This window comes from Phyllobates terribilis, unplaced genomic scaffold (genome assembly GCF_046119375.1).
Source record: "Phyllobates terribilis strain yellow unplaced genomic scaffold, ASM4611937v1 Scaffold_2__4_contigs__length_985480577, whole genome shotgun sequence".
Classification (NCBI taxonomy): domain Eukaryota; kingdom Metazoa; phylum Chordata; class Amphibia; order Anura; family Dendrobatidae; genus Phyllobates; species Phyllobates terribilis.
Genome location: NW_027362762.1, coordinates 976,264,463 through 976,282,541, shown reverse-complemented (window position 1 = coordinate 976,282,541; position 18,079 = coordinate 976,264,463). Strand labels below are relative to the sequence as shown.

The 18,079-nt window shown below is 48.2% G+C and overlaps 1 protein-coding gene across 1 annotated transcript in view; it reads left to right on the top strand.

Annotated features, from left to right (window-relative positions):
- The window catches only part of LOC141241328 (lymphocyte function-associated antigen 3-like), an 86,776-nt gene extending 69,624 nt beyond the window's left edge, over window positions 1–17,152 (top strand). The window contains exons 2-4 of the mRNA XM_073668747.1: window positions 2,539–2,832; window positions 13,015–13,257; window positions 16,869–17,152. Coding sequence (XP_073524848.1) covers window positions 2,539–2,832; window positions 13,015–13,257; window positions 16,869–16,882 — 551 coding nt within the window. The 3' untranslated portion in view covers window positions 16,883–17,152. The remainder of the gene's footprint in view (window positions 1–2,538; window positions 2,833–13,014; window positions 13,258–16,868) is intronic.
- Window positions 17,153–18,079: the final 927 nt, after the last annotated feature.

The window sequence follows — 18,079 nt, the reverse complement described above, 5'->3', positions numbered from 1 at the left end:
AGTGAGCGCAGCTCCGGAGTATAATACAGGAGGTAACTCAGGATCAGTAATGTAATGTATGTACACAGTGACTGCACCAGCAGAATAGTGAGTGCAGCTCTGGAGTATAATACAGGAGGTAACTCAGGATCAGTAATGTAATGTATGTACACAGTGACTGCACCAGCAGAATAGTGAGTGCAGCTCTGGAGTATAATACAGGATGTAACTCAGGATCAGTAATGTAATGTATGTACACAGTGACTGCTCCAGCAGAATAGTGAGTGCAGCTCTGGGGTATAATACAGGATGTAACTCAGGATCAGTAATATAATGTATGTACACAGTGACTGCACCAGCAGAATAGTGAGTGCAGCTCTGGGGTATAATACAGGATGTAACTCAGGATCAGTAATGTAATGTATGTACACAGTGACTGCACCAGCAGAATAGTGAGTGCAGCTCTGGGGTATAATACAGGATGTAACTCAGGATCAGTAATGTAATATATGTACACAGTGACTGCACCAGCAGAATAGTGAGCGCAGCTCTGGAGTATAATACGGGATGTAACTCAGGATCAGTAATATAATGTATGTACACAGTGACTGCAGCAGCAGAATAGTGAGTGCAGCTCTGGAGTATAATACAGGATGTAACTCAGGATCAATAATGTAATGTATGTACACAGTGACTGCACCAGCAGAATAGTGAGTGCAGCTCTGGAGTATAATACAGGAGGTAACTCAGGATCAGTAATGTAATGTATGTACACAGTGACTGCACCAGCAGAATAATGAGTGCAGCTCTGGGGTATAATACAGGATGTAACTCAGGATCAGTAATGTAATGTATGTACACAGTGACTACACCAGCAGAATAGTGAGCGCAGCTCTGGAGTATAATACAGGATGTAACTCAGGATCAGTAATATAATGTATGTACAGTGACTGCACCAGCAGAATAGTGAGTGCAGCTCTGGAGTATAATACAGGAGGTAACTCAGGATCAGTAATGTAATGTATATACACAGTGACTGCACCAGCAGAATAGTGAGTGCAGCTCTGGAGTATAATACAGGAGGTAACTCAGGATCAGTAATGTAATGTATGTACACAGTGACTGCACCAGCAGAATAGTGAGTGCAGCTCCGGAGTATAATACAGGATGTAACTCAGGATCAGTAATGTAATGTATGTACACAGTGACTGCACCAGCAGAATAGTGAGTGCAGCTCTGGAATATAATACAGGAGGTAACTCAGGATCAGTAATGTAATGTATATACACAGTGACTGCACCAGCAGAATAGTGAGTGCAGCTCTGGAGTATAATACAGGATGTAACTCAGGATCAGTAATGTAATGTATGTACACAGTGACTGCACCAGCAGAATAGTGAGTGCGGCTCTGGAATATAATACAGGAGGTAACTCAGTATCGGTAATGTAATGTATGTACACAGTGACTGCACCAGCAGAATAGTGAGTGCAGCTCTGGGGTATAATACAGGATGTAGCTCGGGATCAGTAATGTAATGTATGTACACAGTGACTGCACCAGCAGAATAGTGAGTGCAGCTCTGGAGTATAATACAGGATGTAACTCAGGATCAGTAATGTAATGTATGTACACAGTGACTCCACCAGCAGAATAGTGAGTGCAGCTCTGGAGTATAATACAGGATGTATCTCAGGATCAGTAATGTAATGTATGTACACAGTGACTCCACCAGCAGAATAGTGAGTGCAGCTCTGGAGTATAATACAGGATGTAACTCAGGATCAGTAATGTAATGTATGTACACAGTGACTGCACCAGCAGAATAGTGAGCGCAGCTCCTGAGTATAATACAGGATGTAACTCAGGATCAGTAATGTAATGTATGTACACAGTGACTGCACCAGCAGAATAGTGAGTGCAGCTCTGGAGTATAATACAGGATGTAACTCAGGATCAGTAATGTAATGTATGTACACAGTGACTGCACCAGCAGAATAGTGAGTGCAGCTCTGGAGTATAATACAGGATGTAACTCAGGATCAGTAATGTAATGTATGTACACAGTGACTGCACCAGCAGAATAGTGAGCGCAGCTCTGGAATATAATACAGGAGGTAACTCAGGATCAGTAATGTAATGTATGTACACAGTGACTGCACCAGCAGAATAGTGAGTGCAGCTCTGGGGTATAATACAGGATGTAGCTCGGGATCAGTAATGTAATGTATGTACACAGTGACTGCACCAGCAGAATAGTGAGTGCAGCTCTGGGGTATAATACAGGATGTAACTCAGGATCAGTAATGTAATGTATGTACACAGTGACTGCACCAGCAGAATAGTGAGTGCAGCTCTGGAGTATAATACAGGATGTAGCTCGGGATCAGTAATGTAATGTATGTACACAGTGACTGCACCAGCAGAATAGTGAGCGCAGCTCTGGGGTATAATACAGGATGTAGCTCGGGATCAGTAATGTCAGATCCGCACATACAGTCTGGGGTCATCCATGGTCGCTTGTCGATACATTTGTGATCTCTTGTATGTTCTTCTTTTAGGTGACGAGCAGATTACAGGAGTCACCGGCAGCAATGTGACCTTCAGAGCGAGTGTAAATGTTCGTCCTTCGGAGATCAACTGGCTGAAGAATGAGATAAAGATCGTGGACCTGGAGGAGGGGAAGGAGCCGGACTTCTACAGGTTCTATAACATTAAGGAAAGGGTTATCGTAAATCTGGCGGAGAAGACCTTCACCCTCCTGGACGTGATTCCGGGGGACAGCGGGAGATACAAGGCCATGCTCCTGGTCGATGGGACATATCAGAACCTCTTCTTCAGTCTGCGGGTGCTCAGTGAGTGCGGGTGCTCGGTGAGTGCGGGTGCTCGGTGAGTGCGGGTGCTCGGTGAGTGCGGGTGCTCGGTGAGTGCTGGTCCACGGTGAGTGCGGGTGCTCAGTGAGTACGGGTGCTCGGTAAGTGCTGGTCCACGGTGAGTGCGGGTGCTCAGTGAGTGCGGGTGCTCGGTGAGTGCTGGTCCACGGTGAGTGCGGGTGCTCACTGAGTGCGGGTGCTCAGTGAGTGCAGGTGCTCGGTGATTGCGGGGCAGCGGTGAGTGCGGGTGCTCGGTGATTGCGGGGCAGTGGTGAGTGCGGATGCTAGGTGAGTGCGGGTGCTCGGTGATTGCGGGGCAGCGGTGAGTGCGGGTGCTCGGTGATTGCGGGGCAGTGGTGAGTGCGGGTGCTCGGTGAGTGCGGGTGCTCGGTGATTGCGGGGCAGCGGTGAGTGCGTGTGCTCGGTGATTGCGGGGCAGTGGTGAGTGCGGATGCTAGGTCAGTGCGGGTGCTCGTTGAGTGTGGGGTTGCGGTGAGTGTGGGTGCTCGGTAAGTGTGGGTGCTCGATGAGTGAGGGTGCTCGGTGAGTGCGGGTGCTCGGTGAGTGCGGGGCCGCGGTGAGTGCGGGGCCGCGGTGAGTGCGGGTGCTCGGTGAGTGCGGGGCTGCGGTGAGTGCAGGTGCTCGGTGAGTGCGGGTGCTCGGTGAGTGCGGGTGCTCGGTGAGTGCGGGGCTGCGGTGAGTGCGGGTGCTCGGTGAGTGCGGGGCTGCGGTGAGTGCGGGGCTGCGGTGAGTGCGGGGCTGCGGTGAGTGCGAGTGCTCGGTGAGTGCTCGGTGAGTGCGGGTGCTCTGTGAGTGCGGGTGCTCGGTGAGTGCGGGTGCTCGGTGAGTGCGGGGCTGCGGTGAGTGCGGGTGCTCGGTGAGTGCGGGTGCTCGATGAGTGAGGGTGCTCGGTGAGTGCGGGTGCTCGATGAGTGAGGGTGCTCGGTGAGTGCGGGTGCTCGATGAGTGAGGGTGCTCGGTGAGTGCGGGTGCTCGGTGAGTGCGGGGCCGCGGTGAGTGCGGGGCCGCGGTGAGTGCGGGTGCTCGGTGAGTGCGGGGCTGCGGTGAGTGCAGGTGCTCGGTGAGTGCGGGTGCTCGGTGAGTGCGGGGCTGCGGTGAGTGCGGGTGCTCGGTCAGTGCGGGGCTGCGGTGAGTGCGGGGCTGCGGTGAGTGCGAGTGCTCGGTGAGTGCTCGGTGAGTGCGGGTGCTCTGTGAGTGCGGGTGCTCGGTGAGTGCGGGTGCTCGGTGAGTGCGGGGCTGCGGTGAGTGCGGGTGCTCGGTGAGTGCGGGTGCTCGGTGAGTGCGGGGCTGCGGTGAGTGCGGGTGCTCGGTGAGTGCGGGTGCTCGGTGAGTGCGGGGCTGCGGTGAGTGCCGGTGCTCGGTGAGTGCGGGGCTGCGGTGAGTGCGGGGCTGCGGTGAGTGCGGGTGCTCGGTGAGTGCGGGTGCTCGGTGAGTGCGGGGCTGCGGTGAGTGCGGGTGCTCGGTGAGTGCGGGTGCTCGGTGAGTGCGGGGCTGCGGTGAGGGCGGGTGCTCGGTGAGTGCGGGTGCTCGGTGAGTGCGGGGCTGCGGTGAGTGCCGGTGCTCGGTGAGTGCGGGTGCTCGGTGAGTGCGGGGCTGCGGTGAGTGCGGGTGCTCGGTGAGTGCGGGGCTGCGGTGAGTGCGGGTGCTCGGTGAGTGCGGGGCTGCGGTGAGTGCGGGTGCTCGGTGAGTGCGGGTGCTCGGTGAGTGCGGGGCCGCGGTGATGGCTCCTGGCCGGAGCTGGTATTACACTGGCACATTGTGGCACATATCCAGTGACAATCGATGGTCAGTGAGTGACCCTCTTACACCGGGCGATACAGACGGGGACAGGATGAGTCGTTTAGCAGTTTTTCTCCATTCCATCCTCTCATGCCGGCAGGTACAGAACCGCTGAGCTGCGCTGTCCTCATAGTAGTGAATGGGAGTCACAGACACATGACAGTAGAAGGTTTGTTCATCAGAGATCACACTGTGTGACGCTCACAGCCCTCACCCTGGGAAGTGGGGTTACTCGGAGCCGGGTCAGATATTGGGGGTTGTAGCCGTGGCCTGGACCCGTTCCGTGCCCAGGGCGGTCACATTTATAAGGGTGTAATGGGCTTTCAGGGTTAGTGTTCATCGAGTGGTGATATTGACTACGCCACCTGTGGTGTCTGGTGATGGCCACCAGCGCTGCGGCAGTCCTCTGAGGCGGGACATAGTGGCAGCCGGAGATGGTGCTACTCCCCACAGGCGGAGCAGGGCCTCAGGGCAGAGAGGCGGATGGAGGGAGTTGTAGTGGAGGAGTTCTGGTGCTGTGCTGTGCAGAAATAAAGGGACCGGAGGCCATAGGGGTCGACTTCCAAGGTTTTTACTCACGGTAGAGCATGCAGCTGCAAGGCTTCACCCTGCTCCTCACGGGGCTCTGCGGCCACCAGGACCGGGGGTCCGACAACCTCCGAGTAATTCAGGTGTTTTAGTCAGGACCCCGCACCAAAGTGTTCCTAGACTTCACATTAAGTCTGTTATGATCTGCAACATAAACTAAGGAAAGATAGGGGAGAACTGTCCCTACAGTAAGACTAAGCTGAATCCCTACGATGTAGCGGGCTGCCTGTTCCTAGTGCACAGACCCGCCTTAGTCCTCGGCTAGTCTGAACGGAGACCTATAGAATTAAGGGAGGGGTCCCTAAAAGAACTAAGGACTGGGACAAAAATGGGACACCCCCTAAACAGAAGTTGTTGCAGAACACAAAAAGACAAACTGACAAAAAGTACTAGAGGTCCCAGAAGAACCAAGCAAACTGACAGAGAAAGGCACCGAAGCACCTGTCTAGAGAAACAGTCAAACACTGAAGTCCAGCACAGCCAAAAGGGCGGAGCAGGAAAATAAAGGCAGATGGTCACGTGACAGCAAAACACAAGATGGGAAAAACAAACAGGAGGGTTCTAACAGTACCCCCTCTTCTATGAGGATCCTCCAGGCCCAGGCCTATCCGGAAACCTCCTGTGGAAAGCTTTAACAAGCCTAGGAGTAGAGACATCATCCGTCCTTACCCAGGAGTTGTCTTCGGGACCGAAACCCTTCCAGGAGACAAGATACTGTAATCTCCCTCTATGCCATCTAGAATTCAAGATACGAGAAATTTCATATTCTCCGTCTTCCACCACAGGGGGAACAGTGACAGTGGCGTCCCTATCAGATACGTCAGCCTTTTCCAACAAGGAAACATGAAACACAGGATTAATCTTCCAGGAGGTGGGGACCTCCAACCTAACCGCAGAAGGGTTAACAACCTGAAGCACCTTAAATGGACCCACAAACTTAGGACCCAGTTTTTTAGAGGGAATCCTCAACCGCAGGTTCTTCGAGGACAACCAAACCATGTCACCCACAGTAAACAAAACCTCTTTACGTTTCCTGCCAAAATACTTCTTGGACTTCTTGTTAGCCTCTTGAAGGTTGCGAGCGTACATTAGTCCAAACTCTCTCCAAATCACTGGAAAAATTCTCCTCCTCCGGCACCGCCGACCCCAATTTGGAGAACGAACCAAAAGACGGATGTCTCCCAGTACAACAAAAAAAAGGAGAACACCCAGCAGAGGAGGATGTATGATTGTTAAGAGCAAATTCTGCGAGAGGCAGAAACTCAGACCACCCCTCTTGATTGTCCGCCACAAAACAACGCAAGAACTGCTCAACATCCTGGTTCTTTCTTTCAGTCTGTCCATTAGACTCAGGATGATACCCAGATGAAAATGACAAATGGACTCCCAACCTGTCACAAAAGGCACGCCAAAAACGAGCCACAAACTGAGGTCCCCTATCAGAAACAATATCCGTGGGAACGCCATGGAGCTTGACAACCTCCTTAACAAATGCCTTAGCGAGAGTCTTGGAGCAGGGCAACTTAATGAATGGAACCAAATGACACATCTTACTAAAACTGTCCACGACCACCCAGATGACAGTAAAACCCTCAGACACAGGAAGATCAGTAATAAAATCCATAGTGAGATGCGTCCAAGGCGCACTAGGAACCTCCAGAGGGCAAAGCAACCCCGCAGCAGGAGCATGCGAAGACTTGGATCTAGCACATATAGTACATTGACGCACCCACTTAATGACTTCCTTCTGCCATCCAGGCCACCAAAAACTGCGACTGATCAGTCTCCTTGTCTCCGAAATTCCGGGATGACCTGCCAACCGAGACTCATGACACTCCACAAACAAATCTCTCCTAAAGGTTCTAGGCATGAACAACCTCCCATGAGGAGTGTTAGATGGGGCATTCTCCTGAGCTTTCAGAATCCCATTCTCCAAAACGGAGTCCAATGCCGCGACCACAACTCCTTTCTGTAAAATGCTCTCCTCCTCCTCGGCACCGACTGCAGGAGAAAAGCTGAGAGATAAAGCATCGGCTTTTACATTCTTAGTACCAGGGATATAGGTAACAGAAAAATTAAACCGCAAAAAAAAAGTGCCCACCTAGCCTGACGGGCATTCAAGCGCTTGGCAGCATCAAGATTGATCAGATTCTTATGATCAGTGAAAACCTGAATAGGAAATCTAGCGCCTTCCAAGAGATGACGCCAGTGTTCAAATGCGAGTTTAATCGCCAGCAATTCCTGATTACCAACATCGTAATTCAGTTTGGTTTCCGAATTTTTTTTTGAAAAGATGGCACAGGGATGTACTCCACCCTTGTTCTCCTGAGACAAAACTGCTCCGATCCCCACCGATGAAGCATCAACCTCAACTAAAAAAGGCTTGGTCTCATCAGGCTGCATAAGGATGGGGGAAGAACTGAACTTCTCCTTGAGATACACAAAAGCTTCAATGGTCTCAGTAGTCCACTGGACCGTATTCGCACCTTTCCTGGTGAGATCGGTTAGAGGTTTAACAATTACAGAAAAATTCTTAGTGAATTTCCTGTAATAATTGGCAAAACCCAAAAACCTCTGTATCGATTTCAAACCAATAGGCCTAGGCCATTCCTGTACAGCCTGAACCTTCACCGGGTCCATCTCAAAGCCCTCACTGGAGATAATGTAGCCCAAAAAACTAATTCTCTGTACAGCGAACTCACATTTCTCCAGCTTAGCAAAAAGCGAATTGTCCATTAATAACTGTAATACCTCACGCACGCTCCACCAATGAGACTCCAGATCCGGCGAATAAATCAAAATGTCATCCAAATACACAACCACATTCTTACCAATCAGAGGTCTCAGGATGTCATTAATCAGATTCTGAAAAAACACGGGAGCATTAGTAAGACCAAAAGGCATAACCAGATTCTCAAAATGACCTACCGGAGTGTTAAAAGCAGTCTTCCATTCATCACCCTCCTTTATACGTAACAAATTGTATGCCCCCCGGAGATCAATCTTAGAGAACCACTTGGCTCCCACTAACTGGTTAAACAAGTCAGGAATTAACGGCAATGGGTAGGAATTGATTACTGTAATCTTATTAATTTCACGAAAATCCAGACATGGACGTAAACCCCCGTCCTTTTTTTTAACAAAGAAGAATCAGACTGCCACAGGAGACTTAGAAGGTCTAATGTGACCAGCAGCCAGGCTAGTCTGTATGTACTCCTCCAAGGCTTTTCTCTCAGGGATAGTCAGATTAAACAAGCGACTCTTGGGAAGAGTAGCTCCAGGGACAAACTCAATGGCGCAATCATAATCCCTATGAGGAGGTAAAACCTGCGACTCCTCCTCTGAAAAAACCCTCCAAAAATCCTGAATAGGTACAGGCAATTCCCCTTTATCCACCGCCGCAATGCGACCATTGCAACATTTATCATAGCACTTCGGACTCCAAGACTTAATCACATTAGTAGACCAGTCCAGTAAAGGATTGTGCAGTTTTAACCAAGGCAAACCTAGAACGACCGGAGAGGGTAAATTATCTAATACAACAAAGTCCAACATTTCTTGGTGACCTCCATTGATAGTGAGGGGAAATGCAGCAACCTTGTGAGTAATACATTTCAAGGGAGTGTTATCAATTGCAACCACAGAAATAGGTGATGACAAAGGTTTGAATTTCAATTTAAGGTTTTCCAAAAACCCTTTATCAATCACATTAAGTGTTAAACCACAATCCACAAATACCTGAAATTCAATCAAATCTCCCTGCAAAGTAGTACTCCCAGAAAGAAATACTCCTGCAGAGCGTAAACAAGCTATACGGGCGTAACTGACCTTTTTTTTTTTCTTTACTTAAACGACGCTCACAATACTTAATTAAATGATCATCTTTACCACAATAAAGACACAAACCTTCGGCGAACCTCCGGTCTCTTTCTTGAGAGCTGAGTGACATTTCCCCAACCTCCATTGGTTCTCCGCTGTCAGAGCAGATTTTCTGGAAACTAGGACCTGAAGTTACAGGAGTTTTTACATCATTGACCCTGGACCTTATTCTCCTGTCCACATGAACAGCTAACTGCATAGCATCCTGCAGAGTCTCAGGTGCAGGGAATGCAATTAGCAAATCCTTAACCCTTTCACTCAGACCAGCAAGAAATAAACTTTTCAGCGCCGAATCATTCCACTTAACTTCTGAAGCCCATCTCCTGAAGTGTGTGCTATAAATTTCAACATCATCTGACCCCTGATTCAAACGTCTAAGTTCTGATTCAGCAGATGAGATTTGATCAGGATCGTCATATAATAGCCCCATAGCAGAAAAAAATTCCTCAACAGAACTTAAACACGGATCATTAGGTTGGAGAGGAAAGGCCCACCCCTGTGGTTCTTTGCGCAAAAGTGACATAATAAAACCAATGCGCTGTGATTCATTCCCAGAGGACCTCGGTCTCAAACGAAAATATAACAAACAAGCATTTTTAAAGGAAAAAAATCTTGCTGTTTACCATAAAAAATATCAGGCAGCCCTACCATCGGTTCCACAAAATGCGCTCCAGGACATCTACTCACGTGTTGCTGAACGTCGGCCACCTCCAGAGACAATCCCTGCAGGCGTTGAGCCAACTCCTGGATGGAAAGCATACTGATCCCCGAATTTCTTTCCTTTTGGTTTTTTTTGGGCTGGACTTACTATTATGATTTGCAACATGCACTAAGGAAAGATAGGGGAAAGCTGTCCCTACAGTAAGACTAAGCTGAATCCCTACGATGTAGCGGGCTGCCTGTTCCTTGTGAACAGACCCTCCTCCGTCCTCGGCTAGTCTGAACGGAGACCTATAGAATAAAGGGAGGGGTCCCTAAAAGAACTAAGGACTGGGACAAAAATAGGACACCTCCTAACAGAAGTTGTTGCAGAACACAAAAGACAAACTGACAAAAAGTACTAGAGGTTCCAGAGGACCAAGCAAACTGACAGAGAAAGGCACCGAAGCACCTGGCTAGAGAGACAGGCAAATAACACTGAAGTCCAGCACAGCCAAAAGGGCGGAGCTGGAATATAAAGGCAGGTGGTCACGTGACAGCAAAACACAAGATGGCAAAAACTAACAGGAGGGTTCTAACAAAGTCGTCTCCTGTCCGTGTGTGTAGAATGGCCGGGTCTCCCTCTGGACTATGCTCAGAGCAAGGGTACGGGTGGCGACTCCTCTCCGTTACCCGGTGGGATCCACTGAGCCTCCGGGCTTCTCCGACTGGGACATAGAGTAGCAAAGTCAGATATCGGGGGCCGGTACCCCTTTTTGCAGCAGGAATCCCTCTGGCAGGGCCAGAATAGTGAGGACAGGTGGCGTATACCACTCCGTCTGCATCCCCCTGGGATCCTTTTGCCTGTGGAGCTTGACTACTCTGCTCCCCTCCAGGCCTTCTTGGGCAGGGACCTTGACCAGGTAGAGACAACCGTTGACTCTTGCCCGCTCCTCGACTCAAGGCCAGAGTACGAGGGCCGTGTCCCCATCAACTGCAGGTTCACACAGAAAGCCACGTTCAGTGATGAAGATCACAATCAAAAGACCATGAGCCCAAGATGGCAGTTTATAAAATATGAATTATTAAGTGTAACCTAAATGTGCGTCCTCCACCCTCACCCACTACATGGTTCCCCCTATCTTTTGGTTCCCCCATCTCCACTTATCCCGGATGGGGCAGCACACTGGTGCCTATTAGCCCCCTCTGCAGGTGGGAGAAGTGTAGTGTTGGGTGCGAAGGTGGGGTCCTGACAGCGGCACCATCCTTACCTCGAAGGAGAGATACCACACCCCATTAAAGAGATGCAGTACCCCTGTGGCGATCGAACCTTCAGGGGCGCCACAACACAAGTAGGATTTTCTCTTTTATGCGTATTAAAGACCATTGGCCTTCGTCTGGGCTTATCACCATCCTCCCCTGGTCCCAGTGTATTCACTCACGTTAGTTCTGGAGTTAATCTGCTCAATATAAGTTTGTGAAAAGCTTTCATGTCTCCGTTAACTAATAAAATTAGGTTAAAGTTTGAGCATTACGTGGGGTCTTTGTTCGGGTTTGTAATGAGCACAATATGTCTTGTAATGAGGGAACGCAGGTGGGCAGCTTTCAGAGATGGCATTAGGCATCCTGGATGGCGGAAGCATATCCGAGAATGCAATCTAGGAGTGGACAGTAAAACATTAAGGGTCTGTGCTTGGGGGCTTGTAAGGCCATTGTCAGTTCTGGTTCTGAGAATCTCTTTTCTATGGAGTTGGCCTCGGTGGAGTCTGATGACAGCGGTGGGATTCACGGAAGAGTCCGTTGACCCCCAAGGATGTAGAAGTGCAGATGCGGATTGGTAATCGTGTGCCCAGCACATCGTGTTCCTGACAGCCCACACTGGTGACACGGGATCATGAGGGAACGACTGTAAGATGGAGTCACACCGGCGTATAAACATTCGCTCTGATGCTGATTCAGAAAAGTAGGACGAGTGTCAGGCGAGGACAATGCGATATTTCTCAGCTGGCATCCGTATGACATCTGTATACATGGTGTATTTAACATCTTTTACATACTGTCATTTTCTATGATATTTGAAGCTAATATTCAAACTAATAAAGCAATGTTATATACAGATATAGATAGATAGACATGGGCTAGATAGATAGAATGAGACAGACAGAGAGAGATAGATAGCCGTCAGGCATTTAATAAGATCTGTGCAGCTTATCCGACAGATTTTTGGAATAAATGTAAAAAAGGGTCCCCTTATTTTTAATAACCAGCCAAGAGAAAGCAGACAGCTATGAGCTGGTCTTATTATGCTGGGAAGGGGCCAATATCCATGGGACTTCCCAGCCTATTAATATCAGCCCCCAGCAGTCTGCTTTGCCTTTACTGGTTATTAAAAAGGGGGCATCCTAAAAAAAATACATGGGGTCCCCCCTTTTTTAATAACCAGCAAAGACTAAGCAGACAGCTGGGGGCTGATATTAATAGGCTGGGAAGGTCCATGGATATTGGCCCCTTCCCAGAATAATAACACCAGCCCTCAGCTGCTCCAGAAATATTGCATCCATTAGATTAGCCAATTCAGACACTTGGCCTCGCTCTTCCCACTTGCCCTGTGTAATGTTTGCTGACATCAAGCCCAGGGGTTAGTAATGAAGAGGGGTCTATAAGACACCCCCATTACTAACCATGTAGTCAAAAGTAATAAACACACAGAGTAAAGTCCTCTATTTGTAAAAAGAATTTCCCGACAATTACCCTCTTTTACCCATTTATTACCAAAAAAATAAATAATCCAGAGGGTCCGCTGTAATCCAAATGGAGGTCTCACAGCGATCCCAGTCTTCTTCGTCCAGACTATGGAGCCCCGTTCAGAGACCGTAGCTCCATAAACTGGAGCAGCAGCCACTGCTGGATCTCACGCTGCGAGCGGTGATGTCACAAAGGTTACTGCAGTTCACGGCCTCTGAATGGCGGTGACCTTACTGACATCACCGCTCGCAGCGTGAGAACTTTCAGAAGAGACATGGTGGCAGGAGCGTGTGCGACGGCACCTCAGTATGTGATGTAGTCACCTGTACGTGTTCTGCGCGGAGTATAAAGCACATGTCGTCTATACGGCAGTAATTCCGCTATTCCCATAGACCCCCGCATTCAGTGTCCAGCCGCTGTGCTCTCTTTTGTGGATATTAGTACCGAACATCCGCCGGCCGCGGGACATGTGGTTAGCAGGAGCTGATCCCTTTCTTTCCTTGTCTTCTCCAGATCCGGTGTGTAACGTCTCTGTACTGAACACGACTGTGGGGAACAACGTTACGCTGCGGTGCTTCTGCTCCTCGGATGGCGCTGAACCCGCGCAGTATGAATGGCGAAACGTCAGTCACCGCCTGTCCGTCCAGCAGAACCTCACCGTGTCCATGGGGGAAAAGCCGCAGACTTTGTGGTGTATCGCCAGTAATGAGGTCTCCAGCAGTAATGTCACCATCACTGTGCCCCCCCGAACACCAGGTGAGTGTGTACGGGGGTCTACAGGTGGCCTGATGTGAGGCAGGTGTATACGGCTGTATTCAGATGTGCCTCCTCTGTCATTTCCCTCTGACTCCTCTCTGCCTCCTCTGTCACTTCTCTCGACTTCTGTGAAGCCCCGGGATCGTCTGTGGGTGTAATACTTTTCAGACAGCACAGGGTGAGGGTAAAACAGCGCGGTAATACTTTACTGAACCACCAAACGGACAATAAACATATAGAACAGTCCCAGCAAATAACCAAGATGGTGGAACATTACACAGTCTCATCCTTCCTTCTCCGCCCGCCTGGGATAGAACAGCTGAGACTTTGGGACTTCCAGGGCCGAATACCTCAACCAGTGGGGCCCCCCGCTTCTGGCAGGCCCCCACAGAGAGGAGGTAGCAGCAAGCTTAGGAAGCGGACAGTCCATCACCGTACAAGGCCAGGAGACCCGAGGGTCCCACCCTGGCCTCTCCGAGAGTTTCCATGGGGCAGATGACCGGCTGGTCCTATTCTGGCTTCTCCAAATGTCTCCATGGTTCCAGGCGACCTGAGGATCCCACCTTGCAACCAGCAAAAAAGGGCAGCAGTGTTTACCTGCCCAGATCTTCAAAGCCAAATGCACCCACAGATGCAGCAAACCCATATAAAGATGGCGGATACACAGGTGTAAAATACTGATGAAGCAATCACTCACAACCTACCATTTCATGGAGGGGGTGACTGCCTAGTATTAGAATTGCACAAAGATAGGCTTGTATAGGGTGTTGTTCACACTAGGGTAGTGCTTTTTGGGGGGAATTTTAATTCTTCTTAGTGTGGTTTTTGCTGTGAGTGTTTAGAGTAGGACTCATACGCATAATGACTCTTGACGCGGGTTATGAGCTTACGTATTTTGGCCAAAATATCAACTAATGCCTCATATATTACACTGTGTTCCAAATTATTATGCAAATACTATTTTCTCAGATTTTCCCAAATTACCTATATGAATTGCAGTCATTGTAATTTTCCAGTCCAATAACTATTCGAGTACAATTGAAAGATTTTTGTATAAACTGCCGATGATAACAGGATATTCTTAAAAAAATAAAACACTCAAACTGCACTCACAATGCATGTTCCACATTATTCTGCACAGCAGAGTTTTCAACCTTTTCATTTTAATAAAGAACAAAAAAATGGTCATTTGTGAAATTATAAGCATTAGCCGGTTATTACACACTGAAATCAAACAGTTTTCAACTCAAAACTTTATTCTAGGTGATGTTACATTTTCACATAGGACCCCTTGTTCGAAAGGAGCTTCTGAACTCTCTCGTCCATTGAATTTGTCAGGTTTTGGATGGTTTCTGCTTCAATTGTTTTGCATGAGGGCAGAATACCCTCCCAGAGCTGTTGCTTAGATGTGAACTGCCTCCCGCCATCATAGACACTCCTTTTAATGATGCTCCAAAGGTTCTGAATGGGGTTGAGGTCAGGGGAGCATGGGGGTCACACCATAAGTTTGTCCCCTTTTATGCCCATATCAGCCAGAGATGCAGATGTTTTATGTGCAGCATGAGATGGTGCATTATCATGCAGAAAAATGATCTTGCTGTGAAATACACGGTTCTTCTTCTTGAACCATGGCAGGAAGTGCTGTTTGAGAAAATCCACATACATTATGGAGTTCATCTTTAGCGCCTTCAGGGATCCTAAAGGGGCCGACAATCTCTCTCCCCATGATTCCAGCCCAAAACATTACTCCACCTCCTCCTTGTTGGCGCTGTAGCCGTGTTTGCGTGGGGTGTCCATCAACCAGCCATCCTCCACTCCATCCATCTGGACCATCGAGCGCTGCACGGCACTCATCTGTGAACAAAACAGTTTTGAAATCAGTCTTCATGTATTGTTTGTCCCACTGGAGCCGTTTCTGCTTGTGTGCAGTGGATAGAGGTCGACAGGATGGCGTATGCACAGCTGCAAACCTCTGAAGGACCCTGCATCTTGTTGTTCGGGGGACTTTGGAGGCACCAGCAGCTTCAAAAACTTGTCTGCTGCTATGACAAGGCTTTTTTGCCGCTGCTCTTTTAACCTGACGTAATTGCCTGTAGGAAAGAGTCCTCAATTTTCCCTTATCAGCACGCACACATGTGTACTGTGAATCAGCTACATACTTCTTGATTGCCAAGACACTTCATCCTGATCATCGCACAATGTTGATTGTAGTCATGCCTTGACCTAAACACTCCACAATTTGTTGCTTCTCAGCAGCCGACACATCCTTTTTCTTTCCCATTTTGGCAGAAAATGTAGGCTGCTTAATAATGTGAGACAGCCTTCTTAAGTAGTCTTGCCTTTCATTGGACACACCTGCCAAACTAATTAGCACAGGTGTCTGCAATTGCTTACAGTGATATAAAGAGCCCTGACACACATCACCATCAATGAGTTTAACTGACAAACAAAAAAATTCTTCCCTTATCACTCCGAAACACTTTTTGCATAATAATTTGGAACACAGTGTATATATATGTAATTTTGCACACTTTTATTCCAGGGTGCACCCAAGCCCATTAATGCACACATTGTAAACTAGGGTGTCTGTTCCCAAGGGGTGCACTTGGATAGTACCGGGCAGCCCGCCTAGTCGAATAGTATGGGCGTAACTAATAGGCTGTAAGCCGGATACTGTGCACTACTCTAGTGTGAACAGCACCCTATACAAGCCTATCTTTGTGCAATTCTAATACTAGGCAGTCACCCCCTCCATGAAATGGTAGGTTGTGAGTGATTGTTTCATCAGTATTTTGCACCTGTGTATCCGCCATCTTTATGTGGGTCTGCTGCATCTGTTAGTACATTTGGCTTTGAAGATCTGGGCAAATAAACACTGCTGCCCTTTTTTGCTGGTTTTTCTTGAATTTTTGGGGGAATTTTAATTCTTCTTAGTGTGATTTTTTCTGTGAGTGTCCCACCTGGCAACCCCAAACAACATATCCACAGGGACAGGTGATTTCATCGTCCCAACTTGGTCTCCCCGAATGTATCCATGGGTTCTCTGATGGTCAATGGAACAGATCTGTATCCTTCCAGTCAGGGCCATATACCCTTAGGCCAGAATCATATAGAATCCAAATCTGTGTCTCTCTGGATCAAGCCTTGCTACCAAGCTGATGTCCCGAAGAGTCTGACTGATCACTAATTCTCCTTGTACAGTCTCTCTTTCAATTCTCACTGCTACAGAGGCATATGTCCCTTAAGTAGTTACAATTGTCCTTTTCAAGTACACATCCACAGGTCAAGGGTTAGGGAGGGTATTATTCCACAGGGCTCAGGTCTCATTGTTTGTGCATTTAATTAATTTACATAGTGGGTAAAGCAGGGGGCTCTTGTAAATCAACAACTAGCTGGCTTTAGTATAATATGTCATTAGCATAGTGTCAAGGTAAAATATATATATTATAGAAAATCAATTAGTTTCTTTTAATAGCTTACCTAATCAGTGTGAATCAATATAGAGATGATGGAATAATCTATGTTTACGTATGTATGCAAATGTGTATATGCACATGGATTATGTTAGTAGTTAATGAATATATAAGTAATAGCTTCTATTCTTATTGTAGACATGAACAACTAAATGATTTCCTGGGAATGACGTATGCATGTTCATGGCTGATAACAGAGAGATACATGTTGAGTTGGCAAAGATGGCGCTGAGAGACGAACTCACCCCCTACCATCGGAATTCCTAAGGCGTTACTAAGGCCAGGAGATACATAGATGAACAAATTACAGTGTGCCGAGTTATCAGAAAAGAGCAATAAATGTTACTAATCCCACCTAGAAGGAGAATGCTATTTAACCCCATGTCTAAGTAATAAAGTACGGCATTTGCGTGGTTCAGTCTCTGAGTGAAGTTTTTCAACCAGATTAGCAGATTTGGTTAATTAGCTTCTTTGCATGCACTCGGACATCTTTAATTTGGAGGAGAGCAGTTACCTGGTGTATCTTAAATTGGTGAAACCTTCACAAATGGTGCCGTGACTCAGATCATACTCGAGGGGAACTCTAGGTCTCGGGGTGCCCATCACCGGACCACCTACGGACGAGCCGGGACTGCTCAAAGCGAGAGCCTGATCAACTCTCATCATTGAATACGGTAAGTCTGCAGATTTAATGAATTCGTAGTACTTACTCATATTTTGAGCGGTCTCTGGTGAGTTTATGGTGTCTAGATTGGCCCTTACGGACAGCCCCGTGTGACTGGGTGGGTCCCGGCTGTGTGATTCCAAGAACTCTGGTTTGTAGTCGCTCCTGGCTAACTGCTGCTCTGTGGTATATCAGGGGTCCCGTCCCATTAGAACGATCTTTGTATGCAGGGGTGTACACGTATACACTTGAGAATTTAGGAAAATTTCTTTGCTTATAACGCGGGCACGCGGGGAGTGACGTTGTTGCTGATAAGTCATGTATTAAGTCGTCATTAGGATGCAGGCACGCGGGGCAGACCAATCCTCTATTAAGACGTGTATTAAGTCGTGGGACACGCGGGGAGTGAAGTTACTGATAAGTCGTGTATTAAGACGTCATTAGGACGCGGGCACGCGGGGTTAACCAATCCTCTATTAAGACGTGGAATACGCGGGGAGCCAACTGCAACGTTAAGTCGTATATTAAGACGTCACTAGGACACGGGTGCTCAGTGCTTCATTAAGTCATAAAAGAATCAATTCAGTGCTTGTTAGGGAGTGTAGGGACTTGTTACCATTCTATTTGTGTATCAACTACCTGGTCTGATCCTAAGTCTAAGGAGACGGGACGCTTGGAGCCAAAA